We start from the raw sequence: 18,468 nt of genomic DNA on the forward strand, positions 1-18,468 counted from the left end.
TGGACGTGTAGCCTTGCTTCCCCTGGGCAAATACTGGGCAAGGGGATTTCTGTACATTTAGCTTGAAAAGAAACTGCCAAATTGTTGAAGTGGCTGCACGGCTTCCCACACGCGTGCATGGGGGCTCCCACCCCTTCCCGCCTCACCCCTCTGATCTCTCTTTTCAGCACGTTTATTGCCAGCTTTCCTGAGTACACTCAGCCAATGATAGACCACCTGGTGACCATGAAGATCAACCACTGGGATGGGTAAGTTTTGTGTCTTTGTGTTTGTGTAATTTCGTGGTGCATTGTACCAGATCATCTGTCAAATAAGAACTGTTTTCTTCCAGAGAGGAAGTTAAATTGAGGTAGGCCTTTAGTACATTTTCTCATTGTAGAGTTTGTATTTTAAGATAACTTCTGAGGAGTGATAGGAGTTCGGTCTTCATGCCTGACGTGTTGGTTAATGGTCTGTGTCCAGTTTTCCCTCCGGAGGCCTCCGTCACTTGTGTCAGGTGTGTCAAGGCCCCCGTGGGGACGCTGCCGTATTGCTGTGTGACGGAGGGTAGGCTGCCTCCTGCGGATGTGAGGAGCCCTTCCCCAAGCGCTCCCTGGACGGCCCCTCCTGCCTGATGCCGCTCCGTGTGGCCGTCTCGGCTGCCTCCTGGAGGCGAGCAGGCTTTTGCGGCTCTTTCCTGGCTGCGTAGCCATTTCTAGGCATCTTAGCATTTCACAGGCAGTTAAGTGTCTCTTCGGAGGGAGGGCTCCCAGCGCAGTCCAGAAAACAAGAGAGCCCATGCTCCCCACAGCTGTTACTGCCCCTGGGAAGACGAGATTGATTTTGTCACGAGAAGGCTTGGTACGGCCGTACAGACCGTAGAGCTGAAGGATGGCAGGTGACCGTTGTATGTCTAGAACCCTCTTTTAGTGTGGGTATTACTTGCAGAAAGCTCTTTCTGATCTGCTGGGGAATGTGGTCCAACCTCTGCCCCGAGGACCACGGCCACGTGCGGGGAAGCAGCCTTGGTGTCTGCCGCTCTCCTGGTGAGGCGGGGCCGTCCTCGGGAGACGGGGGTGCGTCTGTGTGCCGCTGGAGTAGGTGTGGCCTCTCTCCCGGGTCCCTTGCAGGCGATCTTCCTGAGTTGTGTGGGTTTCTGACACTTGAGGCCTAGCTGCAATACCTCTCATAGAGCACAAATCCTGTGCACTGAGCCTGGGGGAAATTGGTTAATTAACCTGTTAGTCCTCGGGTATTTAAAGCCAGAATTGCAAATGTGTTACCTGTGGTTTCAGACTCAACTCCTGAGCTGTTGTCAGGACGCTCATTTCTTCTTTCAGTCCTGTTGGTGAAATGATGAAGTGGGGTTCGAGAGCGAATGGCTAAGAAAGAATTCTCGAGATGGTTTTAGTGCAGAAAGGTGGTTTTACTAAATAAAGCACGGGGACAGGGCCCGTAGACAGAGCTGCACTAGGTTGTAAAGAGTGACTGATTCTATACTTTTTCATCAGTGGGGGGTAGGGATAGCATCTGTCTCCAAAGAATTTGGAGCGAGGCTTTCAGGACCTTGCGGGGCTACTGTTAAGGTTACTTTTAGTGTTTGGGGCGCCTGGGTGGCTCAGTTGGTTAAGTGTCCGACTTCGGCTCAGGTCATGATCTCACAGTGCGTGGGTTCGAGCCCTGTGTCGGGCTCTGTGCTAACAGCTCAGATCCTGGAGCCTGCTTCGGATTCTGTGTCTCCCTCTCTCTCTCTGCTCCTTCCTCGCTCATGCTCTGTCTCTCTCTGTCTCAAAAATAAAATAGTGAAACGTTTTTAAAAAAATAAAAAAAAAAGGTTATTTTTGGTGTTTAATGGAACATGAATGTTAAGGTACTAGGGCAGCCACGAGCTGGGTGGCTGTGGCCCCATGCAGGCTTGGGTTCATTTGGTAAAGTCTCCAGTCCTCATTTGTTACAGTCAGGGGGTCTTTTTTGTTCATTTGTGTTTATTTTTATTGGTGGTTTTGACGAAATGGGTAGTTGACACTTCTGTATTGTCTGTCCCCTCTCCATGAGTTGGATAAAGCTGGAATCATCACAAGGAAGGAACTAACCGTTTTCTCCGTCGTGTCCCCCAGAGTCATCAGAGAGCTGTCTGCGAAAGCTCTGCACAACCTGGCCCAGCGAGCGCCTGAGTACAGCGCCACTCACGGTAGGTAGGCTCAGACCCCCCTGCTGGTGCCACACACGAACATGTGTGTGTGCGTGGCAGATGCGCAGGTGCACACAGCAGGCAGGAGCTGAGGACAGGCCACTGTAGGGTGTGGAGGGCTGAGAACGACGTTGTGTTTCTTTCTTGCTGAGAAGTGTGTGAGTGAGGGACTGGGCTGTGCTTAATCAGGGGACAGAACAGAACCAGCTGCCGTGGCCTCTCTGAGGACGGGTGCTGTGTGCATGGCAGTCTGTGTGCCCTGGGTGCAAGGCCCATTACCGCAGGGAACCGATGGATTGTGTTATACATCTTACGTATTTCGGATGGCAGCTCCTGGCTGTGGGAATAGCGTGCTGTGCTGTTTCCCGACCTCTGGGAGAGGCCTGAGCTTAGGCCCCCTGCGGGTGGTGTAGCTGCAGAGTAGAGCAGCCAGGTCCAAAGGGACTACACCCGTTACCATTAAGGAAAGAACCCATATTCCAGAATAAAAATAACATTTGGTTTCAGTGTGGGGAGCCATGTGCAAATTTCTTTAAATCATGCTTCTTCCTGCTGACTTTTGTTGGGGTAACTAGTGGTTGAATTGTGGCTTTTCATTTGGAGTTAGCGACTTGACTTCTGCGTGCCTCTCACAGGCCCTGGGGCTTAAGATGGAGCTTTGGGGCTGTTAGTTCCTGAGGGGCTTTCAGCTGCACAGTCCGTGGGGTAAATGTGCTGTCAGGAGTCTGTTATTTACCTGTAATCGATAATCCTCATGGCCTGAATGAAGGGGTGCTCAGCCTTGTCCTTTCTTCCCAGTCAAAGAGCATTAACAGGGTGAGGGATTTCCCTGACTCTTGAACCCTGACTGCTGCCAGCTGCCTCGTCTGAGCGCCTATGTGGGATGCCTCTGGCTTGGATGCTGTTTGCTTTTCCAGCCTCCACAGCAGTGCGTTTGTGCGTCAGGGAAGCTGAGGCTCAGGGGCATGTGATTTCCCAGGCTGGTGTGGACGTGGCCCCTTGTCTGCACTCCACCAGGCTCTAGGGGTCTTGGGACACTGCTTTCTGTCCCCAGAGCACCAAAGGCATAGACGCTTCCTTTGCTCTGGGCAGGGGAGGCAGGGCTCCTGCCTGAGTGGGGTTGTGCACGACTGTAGGCTCCTGCCGCTTGGCCTCTGTCCTGCACTGTGCCCAGGCGGAGCCACTGCCGGCCACTTAGCCACGGGAGAGACCTGGTTCTCTCTTTTCACATGCGTCCCTGCTCTGTGTCTGGGGGACCCGGGGATTGGGAGGCCCCCCCGCCCCGTCCCTCCTCACTTCTCTGGGTGTCTAGGAGGGTTTGGCATATTGCTCCAGTGGCCCTTACAAAGGTAACTTTCCATGGGTACATCTCCCCCTTTGGATCCTGTCTGTGAGTTCAACACGTCCTCCTAATGCGCGCTCATTGACGTGTCCTCCTGCCCCTGTCCTTTGCAGTTCTCCCGCGTCTGCTGTCGATGACACAGAGTCTGGATCTGCATACACGGCACGGGGCTGTGCTCGCCTGTGCGGAGGTCACCCGTGGCCTGTACAGACTCGCGGTGCAGGAGGACAGGTAGGGGAAGCACTGCGGTCCCATGGAACCACTGTGGTCGCGAGCCTGGAACCCCATCCACCTCCACCTGTGTTTATTTGTGACAGTGTCACTGAATCTTTGGGTCCTCCCATGTTTTATCTGACGAAGTCTGTCAGTGTCTTCTCTCTGATGAGCTGTGTCTGTCTCTAGTGGGAGCCGGCAAGCGCCTGGGTGTTCAGTAGCTGTTTTCTTTGTTTCCTCATTGCTCTGGGGGTCTCGAGGCGGTGACAGGAGCAGATGCGTTGTCAGAGACGGCGCCCAGCAGGCCATATGCTTAGTGGTCTTTGCTCACCTCACTTTTCATCGTTTAAAATATCAGAGAGTGTAGGGGCACCTGGGTGGCTCAGTCGGTTAAGCGGCCGACTTCGGCTCAGGTCACGATCTCACGGTCCGTGAGTTCGAGCCCCGCGTCGGGCTCTGTGCTGACAGCTCGGAGCCTGGAGCCTGTTTCGGATTCTGTGTCTCCCTCTCTCTCTGCCCCTCCCCTGTTCATGCTCTGTCTCTCTCGGTCTCAAAAATAAATAAACGTTAAAAAAAAGTTAAAAAAATAAAATAAAATAAAATATCAGAGAGTGTAAATGTAGACGTTTCCCCCCGAGGATGTCTCTAGTTGGCCGGTTCTAATAGAACGGGAGAGCACGTGGAGTCAGGTCAGTGGGGGAGCTCCCCGCATGCCACGCTTTGTGAGTTGGCAGGGCTGCTACGTGGATTTCTGCTTTTCTTTCTTGCACACAAGTAAAAACTCCCAACAACTGCAGTGTCTGTAATCTGGTTCCTGGACACTGTTGTAATCCCATCGGCTCGCTCTGCGTGATCCCCTGGGGTCCGCTGGGGCAGGTGCTGGTGGCAAGCACCGGGGTTTGGGTCCTATTCGCCCCACTGTGCGCCATGGCTCAGATACACAATGTCACACAGCCTTCCTGACATCCACGTCGGGGTGAAATGGCACCTGTGGGCCAGGCCGAGGACTCGGTGTCTATGGCAGTGCTCTCTGTGGTCGAGCAGAGACCAGGTGCGAGCTGGAGCCCTGCCCCGTGTGGCCGCAGGGGATGCATGGGGTGTGACGGCGTGGTGAGGTGTCCACCAGGGCAGGTCAGGTCAGGGAGACCAGTGCGCGGGGTTTTCTTGGGGGTGGGATGTGGGTGGCCACTGCCTGGTGTGGACTAATGTCCCAGACTCCCGGAAGAGAGCAGGCTTCAGTGTTCAGCGCCTGTTCGTACAGTCGGTCTAGGCACAGAGTCCCCCTCGCGGTTAGGGAGTGGCGGGAAGCCCGCCTACGGTCGGGTTCTCGGATGCTGGCCGAGTGCCCGCAGTCCTTTCCAGGGCAGCAGTGAGCCTGCCGTGTGAGTTCTCGTCTGGCCCCGGAGCCCTCACCTCAGCTTTGGTGGGCCAAATCTCCGATGGGCGTCCTGGCTGCTCTGCGGCAGGCCTGGCTGCGTCCCCGTCCCAGGCCCACCTCCATCGTCGGCAAGCTGCTGCTCGGGAAGGTCTTGATGCCCGCCCTCCTTGAGGTGGACACTGCTGTAGGCGGGTAGCCCCTGCAGGTGTTCGGGGAGGGAGGCGCTGGGGCACCTGAACACGATGCAGGCCTTTCTGAGCCCTGGGCTGCCCTAGTGCTTGTTGTGCTCAGGATCTCAGCTGTTGTGTTTGAACCCACGCAGGCCCATCACAGACTACCTGGACGACGCGGCAGTGCGGGGCCTGAAGCACATTCACCAGCAGGTCTGTGGGCAGCCCATCGGAGCGTCCCTTTCTCCAGGTTTCCTGGTGCCCGCAAGCGTCTGCTGCCCTTTTGAGCTGTCTCCACCCTCCTCAGCCCTGTTTGAAGCCCAGAGTCTGATGACTAGGAAGATCAGTGCTGGGGCCCCTTGGTTGGAAGCAGCTCTCTTCCTTTGGCCTCCCTGGTGGCCAGCACCTGGGGGTTGGTCTGGGGTGGGAGGGGCCTGCTGGGGCTCATGCATGCGCTTTCCTCCTGCGTGGCCAGCACCTCGGGCGGCACAGGAGGCCGCTAATCAGGCCCGTGCAGGTGACATGGCGTCTCCTATCTGGGCCTCATCCTCCTGTGCTGCCCAGCTGAACCTGTGCCTGGGTGTCTAGCCATTCAGGCGCGTTCCATGCCTTCCTGGACGTGGCCTGTGCTCACCGAGACGACACATAGAATAAGCACGAAGGCTTTGATTCCCAGCTGTGTCTCCACAGTGGGACTCGAGTCTGAAATGACACTCCTGTGTGTGACGTCTCTGGGGGAAGGTGTGTCTGTTTTTGTGGGGCTTTGAGATCTTCAAGGTTCTGTGATTCAAAAGAGGTAAAGTATGAACTAAGGCCTTAATGCTACTGGATAACATCAGAGTCACTCACGAGGACGTAGACAGGTTTAGCGTTTGTTGTTCAGAATAGAGTTTGGTATTCATTCCGGGTTCTCTCTTTATAGAACAATATACCGTCTTGGTATCAGACTCCCTTCCGGTGTAAGCCATTGACTATGATTTTGGCAAATCCCTTCGGTCTACTTGGGGTGGTGAAGCACCGCGAGGCGGTGCTGGGAGGGGTGCGGCGTGGAGACTCGGGGCCTCTGAGCCAGGGTCCTCTGCGAGTGCAGGAACCCGTAGTGTCTGCTCCCTCGAGTTTTTGTGGGAAACAGAGACGGCATTTGCCTAGCTCAGTGCCGTCTGGTGCAAGCGTGACAGTGTGAGGTGGGATGCCTCTCTCATAAGGGGGACACAGGAAAGCGGGCTGTCACCAGGTGCTCGCTGGGAGTAGAGTGGGCTCTGTGCTCAGGACCTGGGTCAGCTCTCCGGGGACACCAGCCTGAGAAATGCTTGCTGCGTGTCCTCGTCCTTCCCATCCGGTGCCTGGTAGCGTTGTACATCTGCTGCGTGATTTTAAAAATCAATTAATTTTAATACCTAACTTTTACTTCTTTTAGCTTTATGATCGTCAGTTGTACAGGTAAGTGTCACCTACCCTACGTTCTCCTGTGTCTTATAGAGAAGATTCCTTATCAGTAAAGGTTGGGGTGGCCTGTCGGGGCTTCTGCGAGTTGCCCCCTCAATGCCTGCCCTATGTTTACTTGATTTGAAGGGCGTCACAGTCACAGGACATGGCTGGTCCTGGTAAGCTTTGGTGAGGTTTTCGTGTCCTATAAAGAAATGTGTTGTCCTATGGGCGCTGGGCGCTGCAGACTGCCACGTGGCTGCAGCCACAACGCCGAGCAGCCGGCCGGTCCTGTCTGTCTCCCCACCTGCGCAGACGGGGTCTCACCATGATGTCCTTGCTTGAAGGTCTGGCTTTCTTCACTTAGTGTGAAGTTGCAGAGAGTTGTCTGTGTTGCAGTGTGTGCCGTGGTGTTGCCTTGTGTCACCGTGTGCGGCTCAGTGGTGCACACGTGCTTGCTGTGTTGATCTGCCCGTCCGGTGTGGGCATTTGGGCTCTTCCAGCTTTTCTACTCAGAGTAAACCTGCTGTGAACATTGGTGCTCAGGTCCTGGTGTAGCCGTGTGTTCCCACCTTTCTTGGGTACGCACCTGGGAGGCTGTTGCTGGGCAGGACAGCGCGGGTGTGTTTTTAAGGCCCGACAGACTCATCCCAAGGGCTGTGCCCCTTTGTCTCCAGCAGTAGCCGGTCGGGAGCTACCCCCGCGAGAGTTGCGTTTCCCTGTGGACTGGTGACTGTGGCACCTTCTCCTGTGCTGACTGGTTGTCTTTTGTCGTCTTCCGTAAACTGACCGTTCGAGTCTTTGGCTTGTTAAAAACATTCTGCGATCTGTCTGCTCCCTGAGCTGTCAGCACTCTACTATTCTAGATGTGAGCTCTTTATACACCTGCTCTCCCAGAGTTTCCCCCGGACTGAGGCTTGTCTGCATTTTTCTTAGTGGCTTTTTAACATAACCGTGTGGAGTAGTGAGTATGGGCTGTTCTCCTTTGTCCTTGACATGTTCCCCTCTTCCTGAGAATGCGGGGCCTGCTCTGACCCCTGGCTGGGGGCCCCCCTTCCAGAGCTTCCTGTGCAGAGAAACTTCTTTCAGAACTACTCAGGTGACCTTCTCACAGTTGGCTGGCATTGCCCTCAGCTGATTTGGCAGCTGTCCTAAATTACTTTAAGGTTGATCTTCTGTGCCTCTTTCTTACTTCAGAATCCCCTTTTCTGGGCAGCTCTGTCCATGACAGTCCATGGACTGTTCCCATTAACAGACCCCTCTTCCCCCACAGACAGCCCTGTGCTTGAGCCAGTGCATAAATGTGAGTGGGGCTCATCCGTGTCCCATGAGCGCCTGTGGGATGTGGCTGGGTCTGTGCCGGGACCTTCCTTGGCTCCGTGGGCCCCATGGTTGGTGGAGAGATGCATCTGCGGTCCCAGGACGGTTCCGTAGTGTTGTCCCCTGTAGGTGTCCTTCTACTCTGGTTGGGGCAGGATCTTTGTGTTGCCCTGCAGATGATGCGCCTCCTGAGTGACTCACGGGTTCTGCGCCCTTCCCCAGTACGGGTTAGTGGACATTTCACCAGCAGGACCTGGTGGAGCCTTGTGTATACCTTGATGGGCTGCAGCTGCACAGTGTGGCCTGATCCCAGGCAAGGGGGCAGCCTGGCCGTGTGTCCTGCTGTGGACGTGACTGCTCCAGGTTCAGGCTTTCCATGATAACAGGCGCGTAGGGGTCAGCACCTGGGCTGCTCCCCTTGGGCTCTCGACTGTTACACCTCCGCTGTCCGCACCTGTCACAGCTGGCTTTCCACCTGTTCTCACAGCAAAGAGAACGCTGGCCCTCGAGCCTCGAGTAGAGAGCATGCCCAGTTCTTTCTGGTGAAATGCATGAGCCCCCAGAAGGCTAAGCCGCGGCGTTGAGGCCGACGCACGGCACAAGGGAGTGCCGCGCACAGCTCTGCCGGGTAGCCAGTGGCTGATGATGGTGTCCGTTCGCATCTTACAGGTTCTAAGCGTACACCTGTGCCTTGTTTTAAATTTTGCTTTTAGCGATGAGTCTCCAGAACAAATAGAAAATGACACCCTTCAGTGAGGTCAGTGCACAGAGAAAAAGCATGTGGCCTCCTACCGCCACGGCAGCCCCCTGGGTGGGAGAGGCCTGTGTGCCTGCAGTGTTTACTCACCATGTGTGACTCAAGTACACGCCTCAGCCAGAGGCCCTGGCCAGTGACCACAGCGGTGAGGTCACATTGCCCCACGTCGCTCCTGGGCCTGAGGGTTCCCGCCGGGGCTTGAACCTGAGTGGGAAACGCGGTGGCCACCACCAGGGCCCCGCGCTGTGTTCTGATACTATCCGGCCTCTTCCCTTTTTGTTTGCATGACACCGCCCTTCGTTTTGCTTTGTTTTGTCGTGGGTAACGTTCCACATTGTGGGTTTACAGGCTGTTCCCTCGTGGCTGGGTCTGGCTCACTCACCGTGTGGCTGGTGTGGCTGGCCTAGACACTCGTGTTGCCCACAAAGGAGGCATGCCAGTGTGGTTGCCCACTAGCGGGAACACCAAGTTAACCTCTGGGTTCAGGGGAGACCTCCAGAAGGTCACATGTGCCGCACGCCCCTCACACGCCGCGGGTGAGTGACCTGGGGGCTGGTAGTTTCATGACGTGTGGACCCCCGTTTTCTAGCGCCTGCTCCCTTGCCCGAGTCAGTCACATGGTTGCCAAAGCACGCTGGTCTGATCCACTCTTGCTCCTATGCTTGCTGTCCAGGACTTGTGTGGAAAACCAGCTTTTCTTTTCATCCTCATGTTGCTGCTGCTGGCACCCACGTTCTCACCAGCGTGCCGAAACCCACGGGCATTGTTTTCATTCTCTGCTCAGATCGTCCCAGATTTGGCCCACGGGAGCTTGTTTGAGCGGACTGCTGTCATTTTTACAAGATTCCCTTAGTCTGAGCATTTCTTTGTAGCAAGAACTTTTTAAACCTTTCTCAAAAAAATTATTTTGGTTTTTGTTCCCACTGCCATCGATGGTGTTGAGTGCAGCTCTTCTCAGGTTGGGTATTTTACCTTTTAGGTTCCATTTGCGTCTTATGCCTTCAGTGTCCTCCTTGAGCTTGTGTCTCCCTCTGCCTCCGTGGTGCATGTGACCCCAGTAGCCACCAAAACGGCCTCGTGCGCTGCCGAGTCCTTCTTGGTGTTTGTGGGTCGTGTTTTCCAGCTGATTCTTGTGTAGATGCCAGCGGTGTGAGATTTTGTCGCTGGGTACAGGGTGTGGCTGCTGGCCGCTCACTGCCTTCTGGTGGGTCTGTGACTGGTCACCATTAGTTGGCTCCTTTCTGGCCGACACTGAAGGGCCTGTGGTGGGTCCAGAACCAGCTCACGGATGGGCCTTGTGCACGACCACGTTCTGCCACTCTTGCTGCCAAGGCCCCTCCTGCTGTGCAGGCTCCCGTGAGTATCTTGCCTTCTTGCAAGCATTTCTTTCCTCTTGGGCTCAGGTAGTTCCTTTTCTTGCACGTGTGGCTCATGACACCCCCTCCCCCCCCTCCCGTTTGAGGATGCCCCCGCAGGGCTCTGGGCCCCGGGCCCCCACCCTCTGCCTCCACCTCCTTGACTCCGCTGACGGGAGGCTCCTCGGCTTGGCCGTCATCCTGAACCTGGGAGTGTCCTAGGCTTTGCCTGCTTCCCTCCCCCCACAGACTCTGTGCTCAGTGTCAGAGCTTTCCTTTCCTAGAGTTCATCCAGTTGCCTAATTGTTTAAGGCAAGAAGGCGAGTCTTGTTACTGTCTGGGCCAGAAGCAGGAGTCTCCTAAACTGCCCTGTAGTCTTCTCATGGAGTGCTCTTGCGCTCACACCCACCTCTTTTCCCAAGGTCAGCGTCAGGCATTGGGTGTCCGGAACCGGCAGTGCTTCTTCCCCGAGGGAACATCAGCAGATGGCTTCCTTGGGCTGGATGCTGGTAGCTTCCTGGCATCCCTTGTTCTTACAGACTAAGAGCCGAGCAGTATTTGGAACTTGTTCTGTGTGTCCGTATAGTGTGGTTAATGCTTGTGAGGATTATAGTGCCCGGTGGAGCCCAAGAATCAGAATGACCCCATCTGGAAGGCGGTGGTTATAGCACGTTTTCCATTTCTCACTGTAAGAGCCGTTTCCTGGCGGTAACAAATGTGGCTCAGCAGCCTCTTACTGGTGTTTGCAGCCTGAAGTTTCACGTGTTACTTAGTGAGAATATTTCGTGTTCTGTGTGGTAAAAGATGTTAACTCTGAATGTTTTCATTGATTTTCAGGGGTCTAGGAGGAGAACTCATGAGACAAGCAGGTAGGTCTGAGCCCCAGGCTTGTGTGAGACTAAGTCCTAAGGGCGTTTGCTTCACTCTCCAGTGCTGCGTGTTCTTTGTACCCTCAAGCCCTTGCTTGCTTGCTTGCTTGCTTGCTGGCGTGGTGCACCCCAGAGTCCACGCCGTGTGGCATGCATGTCCTGGGCAGCGTGTGGTGCCAGGCCTGCCCCCCAGGTCGGCCCAGCCGTGATAGACGGGGGAGCAGGGAGTCCCCGCCTGGCTCACTTGTGTCCCGGTGGTGTTACTTGGAAAGACTTGAGGAGAGGTGGCCTTTCCCCGCATCCTCCTCCTCCTCCTTCAGCACCCATGGCTCCCCTGTGCCAGAGTAATTACCATGTAGAAAAACTGCTTTGTTTTGTCCAAAGATGAAAAAAAAGCAACTGCTATTTTAGTGTTTTCATAGCACCCCAGATTCTTGAGGGCTTTGCCCTGGGGGATAGCTGTGCTCTGTGGTTTGTTGCAGGGGTGCTGAGGGGGGGGCCCTCCATCCTCCCCTCCCTGTCTCCCCCTGCTGTCTGTGCCGGGAGGCTGCCTAGAAGGGGCGCCTTGGGGGGTGTTGCTGCTCAGAGGGCCCCTGGCTTCCAGCCTGTTTGGTCAGTGGGTGCTGCTGCCAGGTCAGTACAGGACAGAGGATGGTGAGGCCAGCCAAGGCATATGGAAGATTGTCACTTAGTCACCAGGAGGAAGTGAGCCCTAGCATTTTCTTTTTTAAAAAATGTTTATTTTTGAGAGAGAGAGAGTGAGAGAGTCCTAAGCAGGCTCCATGCTGTCAGCACAGATCCTGACATGGGGCTCAGACTCACAGACTGTGAGATCGTTACCTGATCTGAAGCCGGATGCTTAACCAACTGAGCCCCCCAGGTGCCCCAGGCCCCAGCATTTTCTTGAACACATATTATTAATTTGCTTCCTAGTGTGGGAGGTGAGGACCCACATACTACTCTCCTAATGTCTCCCAATCTCTTGTGGATTTAAGTCACATAGAAGAGGACTGTTTTATCCAGTTAAAATTCATTTAAACATATCCTTGTACCTGCCTTAAAAAAAAATCTCTTTATTCCTTTGCGTTTCTGAACTTCCAAGGGGATCCTTTCCTTTGCCTGAACACCAAATGCTCTTTAGTGTTTTCCGTGATGTGTGTCTGCTGGCAATAAACTCTGATTTGTCTGCAAGTGTCTTTCTACGTTTTCTACACCTTCATTCCTAAAGGGTATCTTTGCTGGGTATAGAACTGATGGTCCTCATTTATTTATGCACATATTTATCTGCACTTTAAAGACAACATTGTATTATTCTGTCAGCTTCTTTTCCTGTTTTGTGGAGAAGTTTCCTGGCAGTCTATTTTCTCTGGCCTCTTTGAGGTTGTGTCTTTGTGTCTGGTTTTCATGGCTCACACAGCAAACCTAGAGCGGGGGTAACAGGTTCCATAATCTGTAGTGTCGGTGGCTTGTTTGGGTCACTTTTGGAAAAACTCAGCCATCATGTCTTCAAATTTTGCTCTTCTACTCTTTCTCCCGCTGCTTCTGGGGCTCTAGGCTCCGCAGGGTAGACCTACTTCTCTACTCTGCACGTCTTGTCCGTATCCTGCTTTTCTGTCCTTTTCAGTTTGGATATTTGCCCCATATTCCATGTCACAGATTCTCTCTTCAGTTTATTTATTATTAAACTCATCCGTTGGATTTTTAATTCTTGTGTTTTTGTGTTTCAGAGTTTATTTTTTAATAGTTTCTATATCATTGTCATAGTTTTTAATAATTTACCTTTTTGAACAAAATAAACATTTATTTTTTAAAGTTTATTTTACTTATTTTGAGAGAGAGAGCGTGCGCGTGTGTGTGTGCAGGGGAGGGGCAGGGAGAGGGAGAAAGAGAATCTCAAGCAGGCTCTATGCTGACAGCAGAGAGCCTGACATGGGGCTCGAACTCCAGAACCATGAGATTGTGACCTGAGCTGAAGTCGGAACCTTAACCGACTGAGCCACCCAGGTGCCCCTGAGCAAAATAAGCATTTAGAATCGATGTCTAATAACACCATTGTCCAGAGCTTGTGTAGGCCTGGATATTGGGTCTGAGAAGTTAGAGAGGTACTTTGTTTCCTACCCCAGAGGGTCTTTACATCAGCTTCTGGCTGGAGGCGAGGGGTGCGAGCAGTCTGGGTCACCTCCAACCCTTTCGGGCCTTGAGAGGTTCCGTGCTGGCTGAAGCCAGCAGACCTGTGTTTTGTGTCTGGGGTGTGGTCCTTTGGATTCAAGGCCGTGTGAAGATTTCTCAGTTTCCCCTCAGTCGCTCTGGACTCAACACTCTGTCCCAGTGGCCCTTGGAGGCTCGTGTATGCTTTGGCCATCTTCCTGGGCTTTGAGGGTGAGCCTCCTCTGGCAGAAGCCGCTCGGGCCAGGGGTGTGGCCCCCGTCTGTGCTCCCCTGGAAGCTCCCCAGTGACTTCAAGCACGTAGAGTTTGTTTCTACTTTTGTCCAGCTTTTTAAAAATGTTGTCTTAGCTGGTGGGTTGGTCTGAGTGACCTGGCCTGTAACCTTTCTTTTAAAGTTTTATTTTGAAATAATTGTAGACTCACAGGAAATTATAAAGCTCTTTTCTGTTTTTGTTTTTAACTTAAAAGAATGCATTTAAAGTTCCCGTGTAGGGCAAATATTTAAGAAAATTATTTTTTTAAATATTGAGGACTCGGATTTACTAGTCCGAAAACATACTATGTAAAACGATTCGAAGCAGAGTGGCATTTTCTCAGGAGCAGGCAGGCAGAATGGTAGAACAGAAGACAGGATCCAGAAACAGACTCTGATGTAATAACACCTATGGGATTTGACACATGACACACAGGTACCTCCAGCGTTGGTAGGGAAGGTGGCTTACTGAGGAGTGAGGAGGTCATGGATGGCCGTGTGGGAGAAATGAAAATCGTATCCCCACCTCATGCATATCCAAAACGAAATTTCTGATTAAAAACTTAAATACAAAAAACACAACTTAAAAAACTTCCAGGAAATTTTAGGAGACATTGTAGGGATAGCATCGGTCTCTAAAACACTTAACCTGGCAAATTTCAAAGCTACACAGAAGCACAGAGAAAGAGCTTGCAGAGCCTCACGTGTTGTGCTTCTGTTGCAATGAGCCTGGGAAGCAGACCCAGACATACTCCCTCAGGTGGTCCTCACTGGGGCACGGGTTTGTCCTGTGTTCTGATGTTGGCTTCTGGCACGTAGACGCCCCACAGGATGAGCAGTAGCTCCACAACTGGAAACAGTAGAAAATCATGCGCTTGTCTACGTAAGTTGTGAAAACCGTTGGACGGGCAACACAGAGTTAGAGAAAGTGCCTGGACTACAGTGAAAGATCTCTTCAAAATTGCCGGAGCAGATACACGGACGCTCCCCGTGAGCGCACCTGTGGCGGCCCCCATGCTGCTGACAGGTGCCTAGAGGACAGCGGAATTCTTTTTCCAGGTGGCGCTAGCCCCTGGAGTGTGAGCTGTCACAGGCTTTCCACTCTGCCCTCGGGCGGTGTCTCTTGCCATTAGAAGTGTGTACGTTCCTGCGACCCGGGTGCCACCACGGGGGCTCCGCACGCAGAGCTGTGTAAGGGCAGGTGGGCAGTCCGTGTCCACAGGCGTGTGTGGCGACCTCGTGTGCAGTGGCCGAGAACCGGAGGGAGCACTCAGCCCGTCGGGAGAGATCCTGAACGACTAATTTCGTGTCCCGAGTACAGAGCACCACACGTCTGCTCACAGTGGTGTGAGGTCTCCGGCCGTTGGTCGCCTCGTTAGAGAGAAAAGCAGGGTGGTGGCTGGAGTCTGTGCTGGTGGCCAGGGAGCCCCCGTAGCTGGGTGGGACCTCGTTCCTGGTCACGGGTAGTGGGAGTCGGGAGCTGTGAGGAGGGGGACAGGCTCACCTTTGGTCTGGGGCACCCCGTGTGGCTGCTCTGGCTGGCGGTATGTGGCACGACCGTGTGGGCCTTGTGTCCCCGAGTGAGGGTGGCAGGCCCCCCCCAGCGCGCTGTGCACCGGGCGGGAGCCGTTGTCGTCAGCAGCAGGGTCAGGCGGCCCTTGTCCCGAGTCCAGCCGGGCTGCCCGACTGCTGTCACATTCCAGTGCGGGCCGGGTGCCTGGGGTCAAGGTGGGAGGTGGGGTGGGGGGTGTAGAGAGACCCCCGGAAAGGGAGTGTGTGTGTGGCAGCAGTGCTGTTCCTTCCTGCGTCTGTAGAAGCGTGAGGGCGGCTGTGGTCCTGTCAGGCACCCAGGGGTGATGGCCGGAATGCCAGTGGCAGTGTCTTCTCTGACTTCTTTCTGTGGTGTTGGGATTTTTTAGCACCTACAGATTATTTATGCCATCGAGAAAAAAACCACTGGAGCTGGATCGAGTGAGGTGTGCCTGACATGGGGGGTGCAGGGTCACCCTCTCTCATGTGGGCCACTGAGGAGAGGAGTCAGGGTGCTCGTGTTGGGGGCGTGTGGCGTGCTGGGGTGCACGGCTTGCCAGGAGGTTGGGCCTGTCAGAAGTTGTGCAGTGGGAGAGGGCAGCCCGCAGGAGGGCCGCCAGGTGGACGCTCATAGCTCGTGGATTTGATCCCGTACTTCTGGTCGTTTTCTGTGCAGTGGGTGGTCTCTTTAACCTGTTGATTATATTGGACCAGATTTCTGCCCGTGGGTGTAGTCATCATTTCTTTATTTAAGAAACTGATGCTAATCATTCACAGAGGTTAGGGATTTACTCAAGCTTTTAACACCATGGTCTGTCTGGGAACTCACAGGCTCAGCTGTCCTCACCCCTCAGTGGACTCCCCCCCCCCCCCATATGCTGTCATGTCCTCACCCCTCAGTGGACCCCTGGTGCTCACGTGTCCTGCCCTAGGTGGACTGGGAGTGCTCACCTGTGACAGGAGTGCTTGCTCCGTCCTTGGGGCCCCCTTCCTCCTGTGGGAGCTGCGTCTCAGATGCCACAGCTCCTGGTAACTCGTAGGTTATCGATGGCCCCGTTAGCACATGCGTCCTCTGAACTGAGAGTTGGCCCTGGGGTTTTGGGTTGGGGTCAGGCCTGTAAGCTGTGGGCTTGTCGGCTGCAGTGCCTTGTGCAGGCCTGACCACGTCTGGAGCAGGTTCTCCGAGGCCGTACAGGTGAGGAGGCGCCAGGGCCCCCGCGGGCCAGCCGGACGCCAGCACTGATGTGTCCAGAGCGTCTGGGCATTCAGGGCCAGGCGGGCACTGCGATGGGCATTTCTGGAGAAATGACGTTGTATTTGTCCTTTTTCTTCCTAGTGTGCGTTCTGATTGAGAACTTGTCCCTTTCTAAGATGCCTTTTAGAGGTGACGCCATCATTGGTAAGTGCTTTTCTTCTTCATTGACTCACATGGTAGCACTTCCGGCCAGAACTATTCCACATTAAAAGGTAAAAGTGAGCCGGCTAGGATGTTTCATGATCTCAGAATGCCCATTTTCGAAATCGCTGTGAGGACCCATTGTAAGAAATGAGAACCCCCGCACGCTGTCCCCTCAGAAAGAGGGAGAATCTCTCCCTTGTCTTCTGAGAGATCAGTGGGCCTCCTTCCCCTGAGCCGGGACTCGGCAGTACCGGGCCTTCTCAGCTCCTCACCTTGACCGGGTGCGGGCAGGGGTGTTGGGGGCCAGCTGTGGTGGAGCAGTGGCCGGGCCGCTGTGCAGGCCTGGCGTCCTCCGTGTTCTGTGGCATCTGGCCACAGAGGGGCAGTAAGGAAGGGGCTTTGGGGTCACCTCCCAGGCCGCCTTTTCTCTTTGCAGTCTCACGGGTTCCTTGCCCTGTGCTGCCCCGCAAAGAAGGTTGGATAAATTTAGCATTCCTCGCTCAGTGTGGGGTCTAGTTGAGTTGAATGTTTGGGTAATTATCCGTGTGGGTTTGGGGGTTGCATTGCTTGAGAGAGAGGTGCTGGAAGCCACCACCTTGCAGTATTAAAAAAGCAAAAATTTCCCATGGTAACAGTTAACATTTCTGCAGCCAAAGGAAGGCTCTCTCCCTCTGAATGGAGAGGGCCCTTGGAATTTTGTGCAGCCTGGGTAATGTTTACCTCAGATTTTCTCCAGATTCATCTTGAAGGGTTACCATCCACTTTATGAGGTAGATCTGTTGTTTTTAATTTCATCTAAATGTTCCTAATTGGGTAAAATGATTGTCTTTGTTTGACAGATGGTTGGCAGTGGCTGATAGATGACACTTTGAGAAATCTCCATCTTATTTCAACTCCTTCTAGACAACAGATCAAGGTATGGTAAGCAAGATTTCTGTGGCTGTTCCATTGTATGGAAAGTGACATTAATTTTTTTCCTAGTGTTTGTTTCAAAGGACGGTGTGGGTTGTGAGTCCCTTTTATACACTAACGTGATAATTGATAAATGCCATAGTTCTGTTTGGAATTCTAGATGGTATTGTCTGTATAATTTATAATCAGGAAAACTAACGTAGCCAACGATGACCAGAATATTTAATTTTTTATTAGCATTTCTGGCTTAATTAGATTCACCTTCTGCACATTCCTTCTGTTTATGCGTACTAATTACTTGCTCAGCTGCGCTCTGTGTCCTGTTGGGTTGCGGGGTGGTAAGGTTAGACTCTGCTGGGACGCCCGGGTGCATGTGGGAAGCTCGGTCCAGGGTCCCTGCCTGCACGCATTGGTTGTCTTGAGTGAGGACAGGGTGTGTGTGTCCGGTGGCCCATGTGCTGCTGCCCTGTCCTGGGACAGGTGACTTTGGGCTGGCAGAGCTGTCACAGAAGTTCTAGAGTGGGGTGTGGACGGGCTTTGGTATTGAGGGTGGAGAAATGGAAGTCCGTATTGGTCTCCTGTATGATTAATGCTGTAGCCTCCTATGTATCCTTTTTTACTTTTTTATGTTTATTTTTGAGAGAGAGACAGAGCATGAGCGCGGGAGGGGCAGAGAGAGAGAGAGAGGGAGACACAGAATCCGAAGCAGGCTCCAGGCTCCGAGCTGTCAGCACTGAGCCCGACCGAGGGCTCGAACTCACGAGCTGTGAGATCATGAGCTGAGCTGAAGTCGGATGCTCAACTTTTACTGAGTCACCCAGGAGCTCCTGACCCTTTTATTTTAAAGGAACTTTATCATTCTGTAGAATCCACATACAGTTTTACTAGCTGAATTCGAATGTTTCACAGTCAGGGCCTCAAAATTTCCTTTGAAGACTGTTCCCACAATGGAGTCACACCAGCGGTGATTGTGGCAGTTTGCACAGATGACCCCTCGGTGTGGTGCTGCCTTGTGTGGTCCATCCCTGTGCCAGTGGCCCTTCCTGTGTGGCCTCCGGCGTGTCTCTCCAGGGCTGCTCTGTTGGACTCAGCTCCCTGATGTGGGGGAGCAGCAGGAAAGAAAATAGGAATCCAGCATTCACCCTTTGCTGTCTGTCTGACCCTGAGAGGCTTACCTTGAGCTCAGGTTCCTCCTGTGGGGAGCGGAG

General features: G+C 53.6%; 1 protein-coding gene across 1 annotated transcript in view; it reads left to right on the top strand.

Moving 5' to 3' along the window:
• The window catches only part of TBCD (tubulin folding cofactor D), a 158,686-nt gene that overhangs the window by 116,527 nt on the left and 23,691 nt on the right, over window positions 1-18,468 (top strand). The window contains exons 18-25 of the mRNA XM_042967304.1: window positions 168-248; window positions 2,097-2,170; window positions 3,626-3,743; window positions 5,426-5,486; window positions 6,691-6,713; window positions 10,968-10,999; window positions 16,286-16,348; window positions 17,188-17,264. Of these exons, the coding sequence (XP_042823238.1) occupies window positions 168-248; window positions 2,097-2,170; window positions 3,626-3,743; window positions 5,426-5,486; window positions 6,691-6,713; window positions 10,968-10,999; window positions 16,286-16,348; window positions 17,188-17,264 (529 nt within the window). The remainder of the gene's footprint in view (window positions 1-167; window positions 249-2,096; window positions 2,171-3,625; window positions 3,744-5,425; window positions 5,487-6,690; window positions 6,714-10,967; window positions 11,000-16,285; window positions 16,349-17,187; window positions 17,265-18,468) is intronic.

This window comes from Panthera tigris, chromosome E1, assembly GCF_018350195.1.
Source record: "Panthera tigris isolate Pti1 chromosome E1, P.tigris_Pti1_mat1.1, whole genome shotgun sequence".
Lineage (NCBI taxonomy): Eukaryota > Metazoa > Chordata > Mammalia > Carnivora > Felidae > Panthera > Panthera tigris.